This window comes from Vigna umbellata, chromosome 3, assembly GCF_029865625.1.
Source record: "Vigna umbellata cultivar VRB3 chromosome 3, Vumbellata_1.0, whole genome shotgun sequence".
NCBI classification, from domain to species: Eukaryota; Viridiplantae; Streptophyta; class Magnoliopsida; order Fabales; family Fabaceae; genus Vigna; species Vigna umbellata.
This window is the reverse complement of record NC_142167.1, coordinates 29,919,588-29,944,998: the sequence shown is the minus strand read 5'-3', so window position 1 is coordinate 29,944,998 and position 25,411 is coordinate 29,919,588. Positions and strand designations below refer to the sequence as shown.

General features: G+C 36.3%; 2 protein-coding genes and 1 pseudogene across 5 annotated transcripts; all 3 read right to left on the bottom strand.

Annotated features, from left to right (window-relative positions):
* Window positions 1-290: 290 nt before the first annotated feature.
* LOC148202217 (BAG family molecular chaperone regulator 1-like) lies at window positions 291-3,455 on the bottom strand (annotated as a pseudogene).
* A 13,607-nt stretch (window positions 3,456-17,062) lies between these two features.
* On the bottom strand, window positions 17,063-18,992 carry LOC148202216 (uncharacterized). Its single transcript, XM_088110015.1, has 5 exons — window positions 18,612-18,992; window positions 18,413-18,539; window positions 18,056-18,334; window positions 17,860-17,964; window positions 17,063-17,776 (listed from the first exon to the last, which is right to left on the bottom strand). The coding sequence occupies exons 3-5, from the start codon at window positions 18,332-18,334 to the stop codon at window positions 17,582-17,584; spliced, it is 579 nt and encodes a 192-aa protein (XP_087966141.1). The 5' UTR covers window positions 18,413-18,539; window positions 18,612-18,992; the 3' UTR covers window positions 17,063-17,581.
* A 264-nt stretch (window positions 18,993-19,256) lies between these two features.
* LOC148202215 (aspartic proteinase A1-like) lies at window positions 19,257-23,461 on the bottom strand. 4 transcript variants are annotated; one of them, XM_088110017.1, is made up of 12 exons: window positions 23,000-23,459; window positions 22,634-22,909; window positions 22,465-22,504; window positions 22,177-22,241; window positions 21,901-22,034; window positions 21,708-21,780; window positions 21,555-21,632; window positions 21,067-21,120; window positions 20,740-20,829; window positions 20,121-20,188; window positions 19,883-20,009; window positions 19,257-19,652 (listed from the first exon to the last, which is right to left on the bottom strand). In XM_088110017.1, the coding sequence occupies exons 2-5, from the start codon at window positions 22,814-22,816 to the stop codon at window positions 21,903-21,905; spliced, it is 420 nt and encodes a 139-aa protein (XP_087966143.1). In that variant the 5' UTR covers window positions 22,817-22,909; window positions 23,000-23,459; the 3' UTR covers window positions 19,257-19,652; window positions 19,883-20,009; window positions 20,121-20,188; window positions 20,740-20,829; window positions 21,067-21,120; window positions 21,555-21,632; window positions 21,708-21,780; window positions 21,901-21,902. The 4 variants fall into 4 exon arrangements, with proteins under 4 accessions (XP_087966143.1, XP_087966142.1, XP_087966145.1 ...); XM_088110016.1 differs by having other exon boundaries at window positions 22,634-23,458; XM_088110019.1 differs by lacking the exon at window positions 21,067-21,120 and having other exon boundaries at window positions 20,755-20,829; window positions 22,634-23,461.
* Between the last annotated feature and the right edge of the window lie 1,950 nt (window positions 23,462-25,411).

Below are 25,411 nucleotides of genomic sequence, written 5' to 3'. Positions count from 1 at the left end.
GCATTTCATTACATCCAAAAGTGAGAAAATACAAAGAAAAGGCCCTCTTATTTATAGGTGAAGAGGAGCCTAATTTCTGATTTAATTCCCTCCTAAATTCAAAAATATTCAGATTTGGATCAAGCAAAGTCCATGCCTCATTCCAGCTCAGCCAGCAAGGTGTATGCTTCCTTCCAAATCAGCCAAAATTCACGTGGAAAATGCTGGTGCATGCCGTAAGCACCTCCTTTTTGGCTCCTTTGCTTTTTGGCTCCTTTGCTTGGTTCTATTGATTTAACTTCTTGGATGGCTCAATCATAGTCTTCAAGATTTATTAGTTCCTACAAAACAAAGTATAAGTATATTAAAGAAAATCCTACTAAGACTTAGAGAAGAAAAATCAAGAAAGAGTCTTTAACAATCCTTCTTCACTTCCCTTTCTTAGCCTTAGCTTAAGTTGATACTCCTTTGAATGGAATGCCCTAAATGGGTTTCCATCAGCGGCTGCACAAGAATTTTTAAACCTTCAAAATCCTCAAGTTCAAAATGACGTACCCAATATAGTCCAACCAGAACAGCAACCTCCAGAACAGCAACCACCACACCAGCAACCACCAGATGAACAACCACAAGATGGAAATGATGATTACATGCATTATTAGGCATTTTATAGAACTTATTTCCATTACTGTTGAACTTATTTAGAACCACTACTATAATCTGTTTATGAACTTACCAAATGTTGCAGTTATATTTACATTATACAATATTTATGTATTCATATACAATGTTTTCTTTGTGGATTAAGTGTATCTGAAAACCTTATTAAATTTATATGTCAATGTGCAATGTATAATGTCCAGGTTTGCTTGTAACAATGCTGAATGTTCACTATAATGTCCAGGTCTGCTTGTATATTGTGCATGGGGAACTGCTATATACAGAGAATTTATTTAGCTCTTGTGAAACCATTATATACGAAAATTATATACGGATTTATCCGTATATAACTTATATACGGACATTATATACGGATTTATCCATATATAACTTATATACGGAAATATCCGTATATAACTTATATACAGAAATTATATACGGATTTATCCGTATATAAGTTATATATGGAAATTTCCGTATATAATTTCCGTATATAATTTATATACGGATATTTTCATATATAAATTATATACGGATAAATCCGTATATAATTTCCGTATATAAGTTATATACGGATAAATCCGTATGTAAACTTAGCTACGATGGTATTATATACGGATTTTTGTCCGTATGTAATCCGTATATAAACATAGAATATATACGGATTTTGGGTCTTATATACGGATTTTTGCTGTATGTAATACACTTTTTTCTTGTAGTGTGATCAGGAAAGGATAACAAAGGCGAAGGTATGGTCACCTAAACTGAAATTGCATGATTATATGTGATATGTTATTTTCTATCTTGTTTCATGAATTTTATGTTGTTATAAAATGTTGTGAATGTCCAGTTTCAATGTTAAGATTTGTTGAATGGAGTTTATGATACTGTATACATTGAGTTTTATCAAACTTTGTTTTGAATTGTTTGAATTTGATTGTCAAATATGTCAAAGTTTATAGACTTAGAACCTAGAACCTAGCTAATTAGAAACTCAAACTACGAAAAGAACCTAGAACTCAAAAATTGACTATAGGAGTTGCCAATTTTGACATTTTTGGTTGCTGGACAGCCCCTTTGAATTCACTATAGATTAAAGAAGTCAGTAAAGAAAAAAGAGTTCTTTTTATGTTTACATACAACCAAAATTATTATCTAAAAATAAAAGAATCAACCTTGTTGACTTAACACAATTCATTCTGGTTAGGAAAACAAGATACTAAATTAAACATGTTGCTCACTATGAAACAATTCATTTTCTTGTAAGTTGAAAGTAATACTCACATGAACAAGATTCTTAGAATCTTTTAGCTGTGTCTGTTAATTTAAACTGGTACTTGTTTTAGTGCATTGATTTGGTCTGGAAAGTGATGCCTATCAGCAACAATTACACTTGTAGGTGATTTGCTCTTGCAGCCTTTTATGATTGAAATAAGTCTTTTGTTCTACATTCTGTTTTGCAAGAAAAAATGTCTTATTAAGTGAATGTATTTGTGTGGTGAGTAAGTAAAGATGCATTCAGCTTTGATTTCTCATGCTTGTAGACCATGGTTCACTTTAAATTAAGGTTTCATACATGTAACTGTCTTGTCACACTCCTAGGTAACTACTAGAAATAAAAAGCATGTTTAAATATATATAAAAAAAAGCTTTATGAATTAACCCCCATTTTTTGTTGTTGTTCCTAAAATGCTTAAGTTTGCTTTCAATTGTAGAACTTGTTGGTGCTAAAGTAGTGGACTGTGCTTGTGTGATTGGTCTCTCTGATCTCAAGGTAATGGCTAAATTGAATCAATGTTTTTGTAAGTTGTGTTTTAGTAGCTAGTCTTAGAAAATTCCATCTTCTTCTTGACATGCTAAAGTAAAGTTTCATTTCCAAATTCATTACCTTTTTTTCTCATACTTTGAGTGATCCCATAATGGTTAGAAAAAAGTGTTGGAAATGCCATATAAGAACAAATTATAGTGTATGAGTGTGAGTGAAGTCTCACATTACTGAACTTAGGATTGATTTACCGTTAATCTTACTACTTGATGTAGAAGGATAAAAGTATTGATGTAGAAGGATAAAAGTACCTTAAACTATTTATGGTACTACACACATTCTCAATGGTGCATTATGTCCATTGCTACCAAGCAAGGAATTCTTAATCTTCAGCTAATCCAGAGTTTCAACATACTTTTGAACTCTTCTTAACTTCAAAATTAATTTTTCACTAACATTAGAACTACAAGTGCTTAAACAAATGTAATTTGAGATATAGTGATAAACATAATTCAGTAAAATGCATCTCAGTATTTGGCATGACCTGAATTTTCCTCTTTAATTTCACATCCCCTTCAACCATTATACCATCTACTTTAAGCAATTGATTCAGCAATAACTCAATCACATTAAGCACATCTGTTTGTGCAAATCTTCCAACTTTGTTGATAATTCACTCAAATGTTGATACCTAACCAAATCCAATCACTGATCATTAGCAACCACAACACTATTTTTTCCCTACAAGCCTCTCTACTTCCAAGCTGATTTTTGAGATTGATTTTGCAGCTTTCTCCATCTTAGCATTCTTCCTTCTCTCTAACAACCTCTTCTCTTGACTAATAGGGTCTTCAACTAGCACTATCTTGGATTTATCCTTCACCCTAAACATGTGAAGAAAGGCCTTTGAATCCCTTTCCAGCTATTATTTTGTTTGCCCAAATTCAATTTTGGATTATTAAATTAATGGAATGAAATTTAATGAACAAACCTTACTACAAAAACAATTTAGAACTCAATATTTGGCTATCGGAGTTGCCAATTTCATCATTTTTCCTTGTTGGACAACCCCTTTGAACTGACAAATTGTGCTCCTTCTCCACTTCCTAAGATGCCACCTTAGTTGGAAAATGTTTCTAAAACTGGACTACACCTCATAGTCTTTAGAACACCACTATTTCACACATTAATTAGCACCAAAGCAGATCAAAAAGTGGACCAGAAATGTACAAGGACAGCACCAAATTCTGACTTCAATTGGTCAATTTAAAAATGCCTACAAGCTTAAAACTAATAGAAATAGGTGTACAATATAAGTAGGCACTCAAATGGATTCTAAGAAAGGTTCTTCAACAGATGAATTTTCTACGAAAAACTTAAACATGTTTTGCTCCAAGCAAAATGGAATTTTATACCAACTTCATCATAATAGCACTTAAATTTTGTCAACTCTACACCAAAAAATTGATCCAAGATTGGTGGTTCTAAAAGTGAATTCATGCATAAGTGATTCTGACTCTTTGATAATACTTTCAGCAACTTGAATTCATCAATTTAAACTTGTTTGAACTGTAATTGGGTTCAAAACGAAACTGTATAGCAGATTCACCCTTTTAGTTCCCAATTTCACTAAAAAATGAGGTTTGAATATGCAAATTGCACATACATGAATCTGGCTTCATTTTGAATGTTGTAACAAGTTTAATACAACAATTAGGACTTGTTTAAACTGCCAAATAGCACAAAATCCCTGCTACACAAAAATAGACACCCAATACAACTTTTTCTTCTTCAAAATGGACTACTAAAAATGCACTAGAATGGTTAGAATTTGCAAACTGCACTAAACTAGCCTACGAAACTTATAAAAAGTTGTCCTAACAAGTTTAGAATGGTAAAACGTAGCTAATTAGAAACTCACTACAAAAACAACATAAATCTCAAAATTTGGTTACTTAAACCTAAAATTAGACCTAATGTAACCTTATTTTAACTAATGTGATCATCGTAACATGTCTACGAGTAGTGAAATGGACGTAGTAAACTATTCATAAGCAAAGAATTCCATAAACCACAAATTATAGCATATATCCATGCTTTTATAGATATTTGATAGCCTAAATTATGTTGATGTCTATATGGTATGTTCATTTACATTGTCTTTCATTTATTAGGCTATAACTTGATTAAGTGAAGTAGTCATTTAAATACCTATGGTACTACACACATTCTCAAAGCAATGAGAATGGTAAAAATACACTAAATACTTATGACCTACAAAATATTTGGAAGTACTCCAGACAAGAGAACTTCAGTAGTAATAAGTTGTTTCCTCCAACTTTAATACATAGCCCCTTAGTATGTCTAAGGCATTTCAATACTGAGGACTTCTCTTTTCATGCCCTTATTGAATGCCTATGACAATAGTGTTCAAATTGCCTTCCATGTTCGACTTGAGTAGTAATAGGTTTATTACTTATGTCTCATGGAGTTTTGCTATTTTGGCTAAGTTTTTATTTGTTTGGTTTGTCACAGAACATGGCCCATTTTCCCAACCATCGTGGATGGATGTACGACCGTTGTTATAGTGGAAGGAGAGGTTTGAAGGAATCTTTTGTCATCGGAGTTGAAGTGTTCGTGGAGACGGCCCGACGATATCAATATTATGCCCTTGATGGAGGGATTCGATGTCCATGCATTAAGTGCGAATGTACAAGGATTTTGAAAGATGAAGTCGTCAAAGTTCACCTTTACCAAAAAGGGTTCATGCCTAATTACACGGTTTGGACATTTCATGGTGAAGAAATTCCTTCGACCTCCACTGCAACTGAAAAACGGCTTGCATCAGGTTCGAATACTATTGTAAATACATCTGAGATAGATCAATTTGCCTATATGCAGGAGATGGTCGACAATGCTCTTCGTCACCATGCTGAAGAAGCAGGCGATAGTCATGATGAAGAGCCTCCAAATGAAACGACGCAGAGGTTTTACAATTTACTTACAGAGGCAAATCTACCTGTATTTGAAGGTTCATCTGAGTCAAAATTGTCAGTGTGCATTAGACTCATGATTGGGAAATCTAATTGGAACGTTCCCATTCAAGCAGTGGACTTCTATACAAAATTGATGTTAGATTTGACACCACGAAACAATTTCATGCCGAAGAATTATTACCAAGCCAAAAAATGTGTTTCAAAGTTGGGATTGGATGTCAAGAAGATTGATTGTTGTGTTAATGGATGTATGTTATTCTATGACAATGACAGTGGCAAAAATGATGCATTGTTGGTTGAATGCAAGTTTTGTGGCTCACCTCGATATCATACAATGCATGCTGGATGGAGGCAAAAAAAACCAATTCCCTTAAAGTCCATGTTCTACTTGCCTATAATTCAAAAATTACAAAGATTGTTTACTTCAATGCAAACATCATAACACATGACATGGCATGATGGTAACAAAACTCCGGGATTTTTGCGTCATCCTTCTGATGGTGAAGCTTGGAAGCACTTCAATCGTAAACATCCATCCGTTGCTAGTGAACCACGTAACTTAGACTTGGTCTATGCTCTGATGGGTTTACCCCGTACATTCAGGCATCTGCATCACCATATTCATGCTGACCCGTGATAGTTACCCCATACAATCTACCACCTGAGATGTGTATGACAAAGCCTTACATGTTTTTATCATGTATAATACCAGGTCCATCTAATCCCAAATCATTGATTGATGTTTATTTGGAGCCTTTGATTGATGATTTGAAGAAATTATGGAATGGTGTTTGAACGTATGACGTTTCAAGGAAACAAAATTTCCTTATGAGGGCAGCCTTGATGTGGACTATTAATGACTTCCCAGCGTACGACATGTTATCTGGTTGGAGCACGCATGGTCGATTAGCTTGTCCACATTGCATGGAACATACAAAGTCATTCCAATTGAGTTATGGTCGGAAAAGTAGTTGAAACAAAAAGGCATTTCGCAAAGGGCAAGTTGAAACAGATATGCCCCCGCCGAAGTTGACTGGATCACACGTTTGGAGAAGAGTGCAAGACTATCCAAAAGTCACTGAATCTGGTCAGAATAGGATATAAGGGTTTGGAGAATGGCATAATTGGACTAAAGGAAGCATATTCTGGGAACTTCCCTATTGGAAAGACAACTTGCTAAGACACAACCTTGATGTCATGCACACCGAAAAAAATTTCTTTGACAATGTCTTCAACACAGTTATGAATGTTATAGGTAAGACAAAAGATAATGAGAAAGTAAGAAAAGATTTACCTTTGTATTGTGGACGAAAAGACTTAGAGTTGAAGGCGCAAGGTAACGACCGATTATTTAAACCAAAAGCCAATTACACCATGTCAAAAGATGAGGCAAGAATAGTGTGTGGATGGATCAAGGAGCTTAGAATGCCAGATGAATATGCTTCTAACTTGTCCAGATGTGCCAATGTTCAGAACGGTATTATTCAAGGGTTGAAGAGTCATGATTGTCATGTATTCATGGAGACTTTCATCCCTCTTGCGTTAAGTTGTTTGCCAATGCACGTGTTAAATGAAGAAGAAGAAGAAGAAGAAGAAGAAGAAGAAGAAGAAGAAGAAGATGATGATGATGATGATGATGATGATGATGATGACGACGAAGAAGAAGAACAAGAAGATGATGATGATAAAGACGATGATGAAGAAGAAGATGAAGATGAAGATGAAGATCATGATGACGATGATTGAATGTTGGACATCTATTGTAGCAAATTGAACTATCATTTGAATAGAGTTATCTAAAATACCATCTTAAAAGTTGTATGTAATTATTTATACCTTGACTTTAAAAACCATTGATCCTTCGTTATTCATTTCTATTTTTTCGCTTTATTTGTAACCATTTCAATGCAGTAATGACAGGACAAGGTTCAGAACGTCCTGATAAAGGAAAGAGGGTAGAAAGGCCTAGAAAGAGGCAACGGCAAGCACCAAAGTATGTACTTAGGGTGCCTGTTAGACTACCTACAACTTCTGCCGGTAGTATATGATCTGTGGGGCCTCCTCCTACCCCTACAATACAGCCTCCTACACCTGCAATAGACCCTGCTCCTACCTCTGCAATACACCCTTATTCTACCCCTGCAGTACACCCTTCTACTACCCCTGCAACAGACCCTCTTCCTCATCCTGTGATTATAACCCCCACTCCTCCCCCTGTGGTTATTACCCCCACTCCTGTCCCTGATCCTACTTCTATACCTTCCTCATCTGTTATACCGCCTTTTGAGACTGTCACACCATCTGTTGATCAAGATTCAAGTGGTGATGGTGAAGGTTTTGACCCGCCCCTCCATGATCGACCATGGATTGAGCCGTGTGGTAAAGGGAAAGTTTTTAATCTCTTAATATAATTTGATGTTTAAACCCTATTGTAATTCAAATGACTTTTATTATGCAGGTTTATTCCATCTAGGGTTGCTTACCAGACCATCACACGTTCAATTAAGCAATAGTTTTTAAGTCCATGGCCTATTTGGGGAGCAATACCTGATGACGACAAAAAGCCATTCTAGGAGCGCTTTCAGGTGAACAATCCATTAAACTTATTTTAAAGTCTTATTTTAGTATGTTCTGTAATCAATGTTTGTTCTCTTTAATGTTACAGATGAAGGTACAATGGAAACCTAAACATGAAAGTCAGATACATAGAAATTTCCACATGAAAGCATCTCATCGGCTGTCAGAGATGTTTAGGGATGCCCGCAATGCAGGACAGCGCCCTTACTAGCTGGGTGAACAAATTTGGAACTCTTTACTGGCTCATTGGAATACAGTAGAGTTTCGCAATAATAAGTGTGCCAAAGCCTAGAGGAACAGAGCATCTGAAAGGGGTGGCACCCTACATACTAGTGGGTCGATCACCATTCATGAGCATGCCATTCGTATGGTATAATGTCATTACATAACTTTTTCTTTCATATATAAGTTATGTATTTATTTCATACGTACACTTCTAATTCTAAATTATGTTACAGGCACAAGCTCTGGGATGGGCGGTCCATGTTGATGAGGTCTTTGCACAGACTCATGTAAGGAAGGGCACTAATCAATTCGTTGATGAAAGATCTCGGAAGACTCATGTAAGCAAATAACACTATTACTATTACTAATTTTTCATTTATGTTATTCTATCATTCCCTAACATTGCTTTTATTGTTTCAACAGGAAGAATTTTCTACGAGACTTTCACAGGTTAGATCTGAACATGAGTCAGCTCCTACACTGGATGATGCCAATAATGCAGAAGATGACATCCGCAGGACACACTGCTGGATCGACATCGTTGGTGGGAAGAAAAAGGAATGAGTGTACGATGCAGGACAACTTCCTACAAACTATATAGCATCGAGAGGAGGTACTCTGAAGCACCAACCTTCTTCTTCCACCACTACTCCTGACAAGGTCGTTCTCCGCCTCACGCAGGCATTGCAGCAACGTGACCAGGAAATCACTGATTTGAGAGCAGAGTTTACAAACTTTAAGGCCCTGGTCATGAGAGTGTTGTCCCTCCTCGTCACTCGTTGTCCCTCAGCAGCCCACAGTAGTCCAACCCTCATCAGTCCAACCCTCATTAGTCCAGTCCACAGCAGTCCAACCATCTATACCGGAGCAGGATGATGAAGATCATTCTGATGATAACTATGTACAGTATTGAATTCATTTTGTTATTAGTTGTTATAGAAAAAATTGGATATTACAACATTTGGAGTTTACATCATTTGGATGTTAGATCAGTTGGATGATTTGGATGTTAGAACATCATTATGTTACATTGTTATATGTTATTAATATAAATACATGTTCTATGCATTAATGGATGTTCTATGGATTAATGGATGTTGTATGGATATTGATCATATGATTGCATCTTTGAGATGCACATTATGCAGGTCTGTATGTGCTTTCAAACTGTTATGCAGGTTTGTTTATATTGTTGGTATCATAAGAAATACAATTGTCTTTTACATTTCCCTCCAACTTACCGAAGGCTTTTGCCCTTCGCTAAATACCCATGTTTGGTAATTACCGAAGGATTTTGCCCTTCGGAAATTACCGAAGGCCTTTGCCCCTCGGTATTTACCGAAGGCTTCCGCCCTTCGGAAATTACCGAAGGCGTTTGCCCTTCGGAAATTACCGAGGGCTTCTGGCCTTCGGTACTTTCCGAAGGGCAAAGGCCCTCGATAAATGTTAGCGACAAGGGATTTACCGAGGGCTTTGTGGCCGTCGATAAGCCGTCGATAAGCCGTCTGTAATTACCTATTACCGACGGTTTGGGGCTGTTTCCGAGGGCTTCTGGCCTTCGATAATGCCCTTCTTTTTTGTAGTGCTACTGTTTCGTGGTGGATATAGGAAGCTTGAGGAAAAACTAATGAAGCAGAAGTAAGATTGTAGACTTCCACTTTCTGAGGGTGGTGACCCTCCTCCTCCTCCTTCACCACCATCTCGGCACGAGAAGTGGAAGTTATCCCATATAAGACCATCGAGCTCCTACACTTCCGACTCTACGAGAGAAATATCTGAAAGAATTGTAAGATGTCATTTCTCATATTTTTACATTATTTTTGTTATATATATTACATAGATCTTTCAAACGATTTTGAAGCTTTGTTATGTGACAGGAATCCTTGGTTGAGCAGAGCTCCCAAGGTCAATTCACACAAGAAGGACGTAAGGATATTCTTGCCACAACTATTGGACGACTTGAGCACCTAGGACGGGTGTGTGCTGTTGGGACTGGCATAGGCATACGATAGTTCTTTGGGTTTTCCTCGCGTCCATATTCATACGAAAATATGAAGGAGGACTTAATAAAAGAGATGACGCAGGAGATCACAAAGAAGGTTCGGGGAAAGTTGTATGATGAAGTTGCTCAAATGGTTGCACGCCAGTTCTAGCAATGTTATGAGCATTATGGCAATCGTCTTCCGCCATCTCCTGTAGCGGAGCATGTTGTGCCCCCTACAGGTAAACTTAATAATGATTTTTGTCTATTTATTTACTTTTTGTATAACTTAACATTTAATTTGACAGGTAGAAGCGACAAACGAAGTTGCTCAACTGCTGATGCCTCAAGGGTAAACATGGACGACACTCGTACATGTCAGCTATATATTCTCTCTCCTACCGGGACCATGTTAGTGGCTCGTGGCATAGTCTATGAGACGACCATTATAGGTTATGGTGTACAGCTAAAAGAAGATCAGTTCAAGGTCACGGTGGATGAAATTGTCATACCAAATGCCCTTTTTCCTGTGCCTACAAAGGAGTTTTTCACTGTGGAAGAGGCATTTAAGTCCTTCGTCGCTTGACCTAGACATTTGGTTGGTGATGTATCTGACGCCTTAGTAAACACACCTACTATATACTTCCCAATTTTAATATTTACTTTTTATTGACGTCAGAACATAACCATGTTTTCATGTAATAGTAGATAGGTCAAGAGGAAAGTCCTACAGCGAAGAAGACTCATTTATCTGAGGATAACCCTCTTGGTGCGTTAGACGAGCTTGCTAACATCATTTCAGATGAGCTGATGATTGTACCATGGGATTGTACTACATTTGTTAAGAGATGATGAGATCCCATCTACTTGCATGCCCAAGATGTTAGGAAGCTTGTGTTGGGTAGAGAAGAAATTAATATTACACTCATTTAGCTGTGGTTAATGTAAGTTTATAAGAACTTTTTTATATAATTTTTTTATCAAGTTACTTATATCAGATCATTTCTCCATTTCAGGTATATGTTTGTTGTTAGTAACAATAGGGGGTTCAATGATGTATATGGGTTCATTGACCCCTATATGACTCATGAAAGAAACAAATTTGATGAAATCCAAACATACATCACCACCTGCTTTGGAATGGGGAAGGACATATATTTTCTCCCTTATATACTTGGGTAAGTGAAGTTTGTTAACTTTAAAGTTTCAGTTATGAATTTTGGTATATGATAATTAAGTTATCACCAATTTCAGGCGTCATTGGCAACTACTTGTGATCTTCATACCAGAGAACACTACTGTTCGGTTTTGTTCATTGCACAAGTCTCCTCCAAGCCCTCTTAGACATGTAGTAGATTGATAAGAACCTCAATGTTTCAACTTTATTTTTTATATAAATGTATGCTAAAGCCAATTTTTTTAATAGTTCGCTTGCAACACATGATGTTGTCTGGGAGATCTAGTGTTACAACTAGAAAGCTTCCATGGATCACCCTTAAGGTTTGGTATCTTAGTCCATACTTTGTTACATTTTGTACCATTCCAATGATGTTACATAACATTTTATAATTATGATGATATATTGTAGTGTAATAGAAAAAATAGGTCATATGAGTGTGGTTACTACGTCATGTATTGGATGATGACCACTATTCGTGCACGTTACACCAGTGGATGGGAAACAATAATATTTAGGTTTGAATTTTATTTTCACTATAGTTTAGATTTCATATACACTAATTGAAATCATTGTGTTTTATGTAGAGATTCAATATGACTACTCGAATTCCAGAAAAGTCACTTAAACTTGTCAAGAAAGCATTGGCTAAATACGTAATTCAACTATATAATAGTATGTAGTAGATATTAGGATATAGTAAGTGTTAACGGTTGAAAATACCGTTATCTGTGATGTAATTTTGATACTAAAACCACCATTTTCACTTAGAAACTTATTTGAAATCATGTTTTTTCATTAAGTTGTGTGAATAAGAGAGTTGAGGTTGAATTTGATGATTTTATGACTAATTTCCCTTGTTTTGATAGGTAATGAGAGAATGCGGAAAGCAAAGATGAAGTGCTAAGGAGTTAGAGCTCAGAAAGGCCTAGAAAAGTACCAAAAGGAAGAACCGCATGAAGCTTGGGCACCCTATTTGGAGGCTTGAGCCTCAAAAAATCGACGTCCACCACCCGGGCGCCCTCCCGAAGCCTGGGCGACCAATTGAAGGCTCAAGCCCTACACGAGGATCGTCCACCGCCCGGGCACCCTAAATGGGGTGCCCGAGCGTCGCAGATCCGGCCCAGTTTTTGCTCTGTTTCGACTCTTTTGGACCAGGTATTGTTTCTACTCTTTTCCAACTTTATTTAAAGGACCCAAGCGCTCTAGGTTTTGTATCTCTAGCTGGAGCAACACAACAACACACTCTTCTACTCTCTAAAGGCGGATTGAAGGCGAGAACTTCTTCTTCTAGTCTTAGGGTTTCATTGTCTCATGCTTTTCCATTATTTATCTAGTTTCTCCATGTCTATGGGGAAGTAAACTCTATTTGTTGTTGGGGGATAATGTAACCTTGTGAACTCTCATGTATTTCAATTGATTCTTAATTTATATGCTTTTTCATTAATTGTTAGGGAATTCATCTGTTTCAATGCTTACTCTATTTAACTCATTTAGTAGCATGATTTATGAATTGCATGAGTTTTGGGAGGTTCCTTACAATTCAGGTTCTTGTTGAATTCCCCCAAGGGTAATATTTCTCAGGGATGAGGGTGTGAGTAATTGGTAGTCTTAAGCTCTTGATCTTCAGACTTAATTTTCTAGGAATGCTAGGAATTGCACGAACTCGGAATTAAGGCAGGCTTATTGTGCCGAGGGATCGGGTTCTAAGTAATTTAGTGAGTGACGTTAACATTAATGTAAAAAGAAGAATTCTTATATACATGAGAGTAAACTTGGTGAAATCAAACCCCAACAACATATTCATCTCATATTAAACAGCATCCATTCATCCTTGTATTACTCTACTATCAATCAATTTGCATTCATATTTAATTTTATGTCTTTGCATTTGAAACCAACAATCTCGTTTTATTTAAGTCTTAATTAATTGAGTTATCACACAACTGTTTAGTGATGAGAGTCCTGTGGGATTCGATACTTGGTCTAACCATTTTATATTAATTACTTGTGCGATTTGGTACACTTGCCAATCCATCAACAAGTTTTTCGTGCCGTTGCCGGGGACTCACGGTTTAAACTATTCTATTTGTGTGATTCTTAATTAATTTTGGCTTTATTCTATTTTACTTTATTTTATTTTCTTTTATTATATTTTATTTTATTTTCGTATCTTTAATTTTTAGGTTTTGTTTTCGTGCTAAGAGTGTTTTCTAGGTTTTGTGTCTATTGCTTGCAGGATGCAATTCGGACAAGAAATTAATTATATGGGCACTCAATTACACCAAGGTAATTTCAACCACTGGTGGGAAGCTCACTCAAGCTTAAAGGAACCGAGACAGTAGAGGGCGACATAAAGTACTGCCTCGGTTCAAAAGGAACCGAGGCATAAAGTCCTTAAAAAAAACCCTACTGCTTCGGTTACCCAAGAACCGAGGTAAAATGCTACCCCTTTTTGCATCGTCCGAATATGTCTCGGTTCAGGAACCTCTACCTATGGGCAAAAATAACTATTGTCGTTTTCCCTAACTGCACTAGTGTTTATCCATAAAATTTGTGAGCAACAACTGGCTTCTGACATGAATTATGCTTTGGGGTTAGAAAGAGCAATTGTTCCTTGCTTCTTTCTTATCCAGCAGACAAGGTTTCCTTCTATGATGTGACAACCTCCACTCGTATTTTTTCTTTCAATCTTATCTCTAATGTAATCTGCATCATAATATCCCTGCAATATACATTTCTCTTTCTTTGAAGCAGAGACCAAGGTTAGATGTTCCAATGAGATAGCAAATGATGCGTTTAACAACAATTTAATGATTTTCTGTAGGGTCTGATTGAAATCTAACACACAAGAAAACATAAAAGATAATGTAAGGCCAAGATGCTATAAGATGTAGAAGTAAACCTATCATTTGTTTGTCGATAAATGGTATTTTCTAATTTTGTAGAGTTCTTCTCTAGCCCTAAGCTAGTTGTTGGATGCATTAAAGTCTTCATCTCCTTTAGTTCTTCTAACTTTAACTTTTTAAGCAGCTCTTTAACATACTTTGTTTGGTGAATGTAGATAATGTCTTTCTTCTTGTTTGATTTGAAATCCCAAGAAAAACTTTAGTTCACCCATCATGCTCATTTCAAACTCATCATGCATCAGCTTGGAAAAATATTGGCAAAGTTCTTCATTAGTAGCACAAAAAATTATGTCATCAACATATATTTGTAAAATAATGAAATAATTGTTGAGATGTTTACAGAACAACATAATGTCTACCTTTCCTCTTGTAAAATCATTTTGGACGAGGAAGGAGCTCAAACGTTTATACCAAGCTCTAGGAGCTTGTTTCCATCCATATAAAACATTGTTAAGTTTGAAAACATATTTAGGATTGGTTCAAAATTCAAAATTGGGAGGTTTTTCCACATACACTTCTTTGATTTCACCATTTAAGAATGCAATAGGAGCATAAATTTAATAAAGTTTAATTTTATTGAAAGCTTTAAAAGATAATAATGTTCTAATTGCTTCTAACCTTGCAATAGGAGCATAAATTTTGGTGTAATCAATACCTTCCTGCTGAGAGTAACCTTTTGCTACAAGTCTTCCCTTGTTTTGTATTACATCCCCAGTTACGTATAGATTGTAGCGAAAGACCCATTTTGCTCTAACGATGTTCTTGCCTAGAGGCAGCTCCACGAGATTCCTCACATCCTTTTTTTGAAACTGTTCTAGCTCCTCTTACATGACTTTGACCAATAAGTCCTCTTCCAAGGCTTCGTTCATGTTCGAAGATTCCACTTGGGAGATGAGAGCAATTTGACTTTGTTTGTAGAAGGACCTGGCCTTGAAATCAGTTTGTAATTCAAGCACAAAAAGTTCAGCTTTAACATCAACAGTACAATCAATTTCAGAATGACATTCAGTACTTTCATCATCATCATAATACACATTTTCACTCAATTGAGCACTAGCACTAGTAAAATCAGATATAGGGACAACATTAAAACTATTACAATCATGAATCACAACTAACTCCCTAAAACCATCAATTAGCTTTTCAAAATCAGCATCAGTGTAATTATGGTCATAAGGCTCACATACACATTAAGAAATATCAGCATATGCATTCATACAATCATCACTCATCAAAGAATTAGCATTAATAGAATTTAAATCAGAATGTGAATCAGTGAAAGAAGGATTGGAGTATACAAAGGTGGTTGGACGCTTAATCTCTCGAAACACTGGGCAGCAGCTACCATCAGTGGTGCTTCATTGGTTGCAGCCCCTTTCTTCTCTTCGACTCTCCCTATCAGCTTGTCGACAACAGCTACCAACTGAGCCACTTAAGTGGTCAGTCCTTGAAGTTCAGATGATGGCATGCCTCATGCAGCTGATCAAAAAATTGATCATGTCATCGCTGCACTGATTGAAATTCCTCTTGCTCTGATGCATCATATTGGGTCCAAGGTAGCTGCTTACGAATTGAATGAAAATAGGATGGGGGTTGCTATAAAGGATACTCAACAAAAGGCTCAGAGAACAGGTCAAAACCTTGGGGTTGAGCATTATATAGAAAAGAACAATTATCATAGACAAAAGAGTAATTCATGCTCACCAAATGCTCACCAATCTGAACACTAAGACCTTTAGCACAAAACTTAAACAAAAATCTATGAAAGAAAAGAAACCAATCTGAACACTAAGACCTTTAACTCTACAATCTAAACTTAAGTCACCAAAGTCCCTGGCAATGGCGCCATTTGTTGAAAGGGTTTTGGTCGCACAAAAGTCAACAAACCTAAATTCCCCACTAATGTAGTATAAGGGAAACCTAGGGAATCAATCTGTGGACTTGATACTTATTAAGTTTTAGAAATGTAGAATTATAACCTATTTACTTATTTACTAAAACTAAAACTAGGCGGGGAAAAGAAAAATGAATGAAATCTAAAAGAAAGACACTACAGGAAAAAAGCGTTTTTCGGGCGGATAATTACCCACGGCCTAGGAACCCTCGGTAATGTAGTGGTGAAATAAAATACCGACGGCTTAGGAACCCTCAGTAATATCTTCGAAGAATTTTTGCCAAAATCAAGTCATTTCTTCTCTGCAATTCATTTCCCACTACCAGCCCTTTTCTTCGTCGTCTCGTCCAAAACCCTTCACTACAAAAAAGTAGGGCATTACCGAAGGCCAGAAGCCCTCGGAAAATGCCAAAAGCCGTCGATAATGGATGTTTACCGAAGGCCTATCGACGGCCAAAAATCCTTCGGTAAATCCCTTGTCGCTAACCATTACCGAGGGCTTTCGCCCTTCGGTAATTACCGAGGGCCAGAAGCCTTCGGTAATTACCGAAGGATGAAAGCCCTCGGTAATTACCGAAGGGCGAAAGCCTTCGGTAATTACCGAAGGGCGAAAGCCCTCGGTAATTTTCGAAGGGCAGAAGCCCTCGGTAATGAGCATTCGAGGGTATTTACCGAAGGGCGGAAGCCTTCGGTAATGGCCAGACGAGGGCATTTACCGAAGGGCAAAAGCCTTCGGTAAAATGCAGAGCAGGTTTTAGAGAAATGGTTTTCCCTCTGCAACGCAGACCTGTATAACAAATTTAATTTACAAACAGACCTGCATAACAATTTTCAAACACATACAAACATGCATAATGTGCATCTCAAAGATCCAATCAATGATCAATATCCAAGGCACATCAAATAATCCACAGGACATCCATTAATGTATAAATAATGTATTTATAGTTCAAACATAAAACAATGTAACACAAGGATGTTGTAACATCCAAAGTCTGTAAGTACATCTAACATTGAAATGATATCAACTCAAAATGTTCTAATATCCAAATGTTTGTCTAACAAGTAATAAGAAAATGAAACCTAATAATGTACATAACTATCATCAGAATGATTTTCATCATCCTGCTCCTCTATTGATGGCTGGACTGGTGTGGGTTGGACTGATGAGGGTTGGACTGATGAGGGTTGGACTGAAGTGGGCTGCTGAGTGGCAGCAGGTGATGAGGACGGTCGTGATTGGGTGGGAGGGATATTTTGTACGTCCTGTGAGGTTTGAGGCAAGACAGTCATGACCAGGGCCTTAAAATTTGTAAACTCTGCTCTGAGATCAATGAGCTCCTGGTCACGTTGATGGAGTTCCTGCCTGAGTTGAAGAACCTCGTCAGGAGTACTGGTGGAAGAAGAAGGCTGGTGCTTCAGAGTACCTCCTCTGGATGTTGTATAGTTTGCAGCAAGCTGTCCCGCACCATACACTCGTCCCTTTTTCTTCCCACCAACGGTGTCGATCCAGCACTGCGTCCTACGGATGTCATCATCTGCATTACTGGCATCATCCGGTGTAGGAGCTGACTCATGTTCAGATCTAACCTGTGAAAGTCTCGTAGAAAAGTCTTCATGTTGAAACATTAAAAGCAATGTCAGAGAACGACAGTATAACAGAAATAAAAAATTAGTAATAGTGTTATTTGCTTACATGAGTCTTCCGAGATCTTTCATCAACAAATTCATTAGTTCCCTTCCGAACATGAGTCTGTGCAAAGACCTCATCAACATGGACCGCCCGTCCTAGAGCCTGTGCCTGTAACATAATTAAGAATTACAAGCGTACATATGAAATACAATATACATAACTTGTGTATGAAAGAAAAAGTTATGTAATGAGATTATACCATACGAATGGCATGCTCATGAATGGTGATCGACCCACCAGTATGCAGGGTGCCACCCCTTTCAGACGCTCTGTTCCGCTGGGCTTTGGCACACTTATTGCGGAACTCTACTGTATTCCAATGGGCCAGTAAAGAGTTCCAAATGTGCTCACCCAGCCAGTTAGGGCGCTGTGCTGCATTCCGGGCATCCCTAAACATCTCTGACAGCCGATGAGATGCTTTCATGTGGAAATTTCTGTGTATCTGAGTTTCATGTTCAGGTTTCCACTGCACCTTCATCTGTAACATTAAAGAGAACAAACATTGATTACAGAACATACTAAAATATTCCCAACATTAGTGTAATAGATTGCTCACCTGAAAGCGCTGCCAGAATGGCTTCCTGTCGTCCTTAGGTATTGCTCCCCAAGTAGGCCATGGAGTTAAAAACTGTTGCTTTATTGAACGTGTGATGGCCTGGGAAGCAACCCTAGATGGAATAAACCTGCATAACAAAACTCATTTCAATTACAATATGGTTTAAACATCAAATGATATCAACAGATTATAAACTTACCCTTTACCATAGGGCTCAATCCATGGTCGATCATGGAGGGGCGGGTCAAGATCTTCAGCATCACCACTTGAATCTGGATCACCAAGTGGTGTGACGGTCTCAAAAGGAGGTACAGAAGATGAGGAAGGTATAGAAGTAGGGTCAGAGAGAGGAGTGGGGGTAATAACAATAGGGGGAGGAGTGGGGGTGGCAATAATAGGAGGAGGAAGAGGGTCTCACTACAAGAAAAATTCAAATTACATACAGTCAAAATCCGTATATAATATCAAAAATCCGTATATAACATGATATTACATACGGATTATATACGGTCAAAAATCCGTATATAAAAAAGGTGTAGCTAAATTATATACGGATATATCCGTATATAATTTACATACGGAAAAATCCGTATATAATTTATATACGGAAAAATCCGTATATAAAATCCGTATATAATTATATACAGAAAAATCCGTATATAATTATATAAGAAAAATCTATATATAATTATATACGGAAAAATCCGTATGTAATTTTTTATTTTACAAAAAAAAAAACTGATTTCTCGTATGCACTCAATAATTAAAAGTTCTATATAGTTGATAAATATCAAATACAGTTGCCAAATTTTCAAATAGTAAGAATTATCTTTTATAAATAGAATTCAAAGAAACAAGTACAACTCTTTTTCTTTAACAAACTCTTGAACAATTACATTAATGAATCTATTATAATGTGTTACCTATTCAACAACCACAATTTTAATATATACTCATAATAAACAAACTTATCAATCTAAATCTAAGTTGGCACTATGTCAAAACCATTTACAATGATAAATACCATACTAGACAGTAGTAGATTTATTTAGTTCAGCTAAGACTACAAAAGTATCACTTGCTTCTATTTTTGCTTCTAGAGACTCCATGTACTATGAATATCTTGTCATGCTCATCTTTAGGTTTGTTTGCTTCATGAAAGAAAGAACCTTGATATTCTTCAAAAAAGACATTGTTCTTCATTCTGCTAAGCTGGTTGTATGTTGCTCATCCTCCAACCCTTATAGTGTATAACACCAACCAACATGTTTTCATCACAAAAATATTTAAGGTAACGATTTGCATCTATCATAATATAATGATGACAGTTCATTATGAACTTACAAGATAACTAACAAGCCTAAAACCAATCCAATATCATTTATGAATAATGATTATAGACGTGATCTCAAATTCCATTGACAAATAATTATTATAAACTAAAATCATTGCCTTTATAGTTCAACTTACCTTGGTATGTTGTAGAAGGAGGAAAATAGAAAGAGAAAGGAGGATATGATGATTCAGATGCAGAAAAGAATTACTGAAAGAAGTGCTTCTACGAAGACTGAAATTGAAACCAAGACTTCCTTGACTTCTGCAAAAAAACCAATAGATGATATAGATGAGATATAAACTTCTCCAAAGCCTCGGTGAGTCGATTCAGTGGTATAAGTTCTGAAAAGTTCTTTTAGTGAGTCTATCTCACCGTGTAAATATCACCACCACTAATAGGAGGCAACGAAGATGTCGAGGCTGATACATCAAACTGCCAATCTAAAAACAAAAAGTCATACAATCTGTAAGTTTTTTTAGTGAACGTAATAAAGTAAAATTTGAACATTTACTACTAATATATAAGAAAACGATTTGTAATATTATAGTATGATAATTATGTAGGTCTGCATAGACAAATCAACTATACGGACTTTCTTCACCATAATCAAAATCAAAACAACTTTGACTAAGTCCAAAGCTTTTGTCATAACTAAAATATTTTCTAATATTGCATCTTCACATTATTTATATTTTTAGAGCTAACAAATAATGTAATAACATTTGATCAATAATTAATCAATTATTTAATCACATTAATTTCTAATTTAGTATTCAAACATTAAAATTAATTTCTTTGGCAAATAGTATAATATGTATAACTTACTGGGTTTAAAATCAAACCAGTAACATAAATCAAATTAATAAATTAATTACAATATAAATGTGTAGATAATATTGATTGCAAAGCTGAGAAAAGCTTATATATAAAAAAGTATTAAGTGGAGGGTAAAATATTGGTACATATAAAATGTTAGAATGTAAAATATTACCAAAAAGAAATTTACTTGACTATTTGATGCATTCAAATTCTCCACCAGCTCTGCAATCTCAAACCGCTTCATCATTGTAGCATGAAGCACCTGCATTAATAGACAAATTATAAATACTATATAGTTAGAACAGTTAACAGAAAAATGATAAAGCCTTTTTTCTTTTTAATTGATTCTTATTCTTATAGAAATGATTGAACTGAAACACAATAAGTAAATTTCTTTATAAACACACTAAGTAATCTAAATAGGTTAAATGGTTAAATAGTAGAAACCAAGCCGCATCTAAAAACAAATAGAAGAAATCAAGGATATCTTTACTCATACCATTCATCATAAATCTAATCCTTCTCATCATAACCAAGGTCTCATCTTTAATTCCTACAAAAATATCAAATTAAATTAATTCCTAAAATGTAATTGAAAGCATTATTTCAAAATTTGTATTTTCTTTTGGTTTAAATCTTGAAAAACTTTAAAGTATCAAAGTATACTTGTATATGATATATTTTTAATTTATTTACAATTGACATTATAATTACATAGAAGTTATAATTAGATGACATTTTTAATTTATTTACAATCAATCCATATTTCAATTGTTTCTAAAAACGTGCCTCCAAACAATTAATCCATATTTCAATTAGCTTAAGCATTAAATTGCTTTTAAAAGAAATGCCTCCAATCAATTAAGTGCATACCATAGTTGGAATAAACCAGTGTATTTTCTCGTGCATAACATATTTTCTTTTACTAGTATAAACAAGAAACGTGGAACAAAGAAGACAACAGAGCTCATTCAGGTTTGAACATACCCTGACACCACCAATTTCCTGAACTGAAACAGAATCCACATATCCAAGATCATTTGCATTCGGTTGGTTGAGTTTCAACTATAGCAGGAAAATAAAATTGATTAGACGGAAAGCATAAAACATTTTCATAACCAAATAAGCAAAAACACAAACCATAGCAACAGAACCAGTTGTTCTGCAAAATCCTCATAGTTCAAACTTTGAGCTGATTTTCAGAACCATAAGCCTATATGCAATAATATTTAAGTTAGAAAACAATCTAGACTTGAATACTTATAATGTTCATATTAATTCAATAGCGAGAAACAACTAAAACCATCCATAAGGGATAAAAGACTTCACACACTCTTAACGGTCACAGAAATGCAAAGCCATCTCTCCAACTACTCCTCCATTGACAATCACTTTGGCACTAGAATCTGCTACTGCCTTCATGAGCTCCTCTATTTTAGCCTCTTCAATTTTTGAATAATTTTCCAGCTATATAAATAAAAAAGGAGAGAAAAATCATTTAGCAAAGCATCAAATAATATAGGAAAACAAAACATTAGAAAAATTAGGGTCTATAAAATCCCAAGGATAGCGGTGCAGCCTAAGGTATAATAACTATCGAAGCACATACGGTTGGACCAGCAAGCAAAGATGTTCCTGAATCCACAATAGCAGCACAACCACCCTCACAAACACCTAAAAGAACATTGATATGTTTCAGTCTCATTTCACAAACATTGATGTAAAGATATAGTTTTTTGACCCTGCATTTCTTGAAAATAAATTCAAGTATTAGGAAGTAAAAAATTCAGTCTAGATTCACTCCTTATACCATATTCCAAAGCATCTTAACCACTCAATGACTCCACTAGTAAATCCCAAAATAGAAGTTTTTATTGTCGAGGAACAATAAAATCACCTGTAGAAGCACCTCCAATGAAAAACTCTCCAATTTCAATCTGCAAAAGATAACTTTCATGCTCAAGAATTTTCTGGTGTGAATACATACATACAACATACATACATACATATATGTGTCTGTGTATTTAAAAGGAATTCCTAATCAAATAAATTGTGTTTTTGCTAACCTGCCAGTAACCTTTTTTAGTAACTGGAATATAAGTGTGGTCTCCTTTAAAGTGCTTTAGGTTAACACCACCGAAAACCATTTCACCACCTTTTTTCGCATTTGGATCCCCATTCAACAAAAAGGAAAACACCTTCTCACTGATAAGATTTTGCTCTACCATTTTGTACCTGTGATCTTGCATTTGCGACTCATTCAATAATATTCTCAATCACCAAACACATAAAACAAAACATACCTTAAAAGCCCTCTGAATCTTCCCTAAATGCAACACCCCCTAAACGCAACACCGGTAGCACAATGAAGATCTCCTAAAGATGCATCACAAGAATCCCATAAAGCTTAACAAAAAGTGGTGGACAGAAACCTTCTTCTTTGCATAAAAAAGTGGTCGCCGGACACATTAAACTTGACCAGAGTAGCTTCCTTGTCGAGGCGCAAGAAGCAGTTGCGGCGGCCGCGGACGAGGTTGATGATGGCGAGGCAGTTGTCACAAGCAACGTGAGGGCGCACTCACCGAACGGTTCAGGGCAAGGTCGTTGATAGCGGCGTGGCAGTGGAAGAAAAGCGTAGTAAGATGGACGAAGCCGTCCGCGTAAAAAATGGTGAGAGAGCCAGCGACGTTGGCGGAGATGAGGTTGCGGGGGAACGGAAGATTGGTAGGGGCGTAGAAGGAGAAGGCGGTGACAAAGGCAGAGTGTTGGTGGAGGGAACTGAGGGAGGAGGCGGTGGAGAGGTCGTAGAGATGGATGGTGTCGTCGTCACACTCCTCGCTCTTCTTCCTAAAACCCTAGGTTTTTTAACACTAAGACAAATGAAAGAAGCTTGGAGACAAATGAAAGAAGCATGGAGGAAAAACAGAAAAACGAAAACCTATCCTTTTAGTTTTACTTTTTATTAATTTGTAATAATTCATTTTAAAATTCCATAAGTAATATTAGAAGGTAATGTATATCAGATTACATGCCAATTTTAAATGGTTACACATGGATTATATCTTCAGGTAATCAATCTTTCCGTCTTACGCGTCAACATTACATATTTTATATACATAAAAAAAATCCGTATATAAAATCAGTATTTAACTTCTTTTTTGTGATCCGTATATAAAATCTGTATGTAATACTTATATTACATACGGATCAAAATCCGTATGTAAATATCAGTAGGTAATGCTCATTTTTCTTGTAGTGCTGTGGCAGGGGTTGTAGAAGGGTGTGCTGCAGGAGGAGGAGAAGGGTCTACTGCAGTGGTAGTAGAAGGGTGTACTGCAGGAGGAGGAGGAGTGGGGTCTACTGCTGGTGTAGGAGTCTGTATACTAGGGGTAGGAGGAGGCCCCACAGATGATGAACTACCAGGAGCAGGGGTAGGTAGTCTAGCAGGCACCCTAAGTACATACTTTGGTGTCTGCCGTTGCCTCTTTGTAGGCCTTGCTACCCCTTTTCCTTTATCAGGACGCTCTGAACCTTGTCCTGTCATTACTGCATTGAAATGGTTACAAACAAAGCGAATAAATATAAATAAATAAAGAAGGATGAATTGTTTTCAAAGCCAATGTACAAGTAATTGCATACTAAGTAATTACCGAAGGGCGAAAGCCCTCGGTAAATGATGAGAGGGTCGCACCTCTCACAAAAGTTGTGCATAAAAGAATGCAGTATAAGCTAGGAAGTAACTCCTAGGTCGTCTCTCAGGGACCAAATGTGGTCCAGTCTCTTGTCAACACGTAGTGGGGGGGTTTATGATGGTTTTGGTTGTGAATAAATTAAAATAAAATGTTTAAATAAAATTCAAAACGGTAAACCAAAATTAAGACAGTAAAAATGAAATTGGTAGATTAAAAAATTAACAAAATGAAAGACTATTCTAGCATCTTTTCCAACTAAAATTACCAAACTAACTTGAACTAACATTTCACTCACCTAACCATGAACACAACACGGGAGAAATTAAATAAGAAATGCTGAAACTGATAATTGGAATGCACCAAGTCTTTTTTTTTACGTTTTTGTTATGATGTGCAAAGGAAAAATCTGATTTTGAATGTATACTCCCCAATTGCTCCATTCGGCAAAGACCAAAGACATGAGGGCTCCACATTCCATTACACCATTTCTTCAATTGAAACCAAAATTATTTGTGTCATGGTGTTGGACGTTCCAACACTTACTCCATTATACATGCCCAATTCCAAATAACATAAGAAATGCATCAAAGGAAGGCCGTAGGCCACCTCTTCACATGAAAAGCCAAAGGGTTTAAGAATTCTGAAAAGTTGCCCTCTTATCCATTCACGCAAGATGCTCCAAAATTATGTAACTTTCGTAAGTTTTTGTCTTCTTCTTCAAAGCATTTCACACGGCTCCACTCATCTTGCTTTCTCATCTAAAGTCAATCACTTCTTCTCATAATAATAGCAATAACATTCCTATTCTAAGAAACCAAAACAAACAAATTGAAAAGGTGCAAGGGGGCTGCTGCATGGTTCCAATAGCGCGGCATTATCTCAAAAGCAAAGCAAAGATAACAAAGCATATTGATTGGAAGATGAAAACAAGTAGGACCGTGACACTTCCTTAAAGCAAAATGAAATGTGTATTTGCTGAATTCAGAACTTCATCACCGTGCACACAAGCTAAATGAAGTGAAAACATGATATATTACTACTACAATGACCAATTTTGCCGAGAAAGTCATGTGCTGGTGGACCAAGGCTGCACATCAAGCTACTATTTTAAAGAAAGAATTCACACAAATTCTGCTATGGTAACCGAGAACT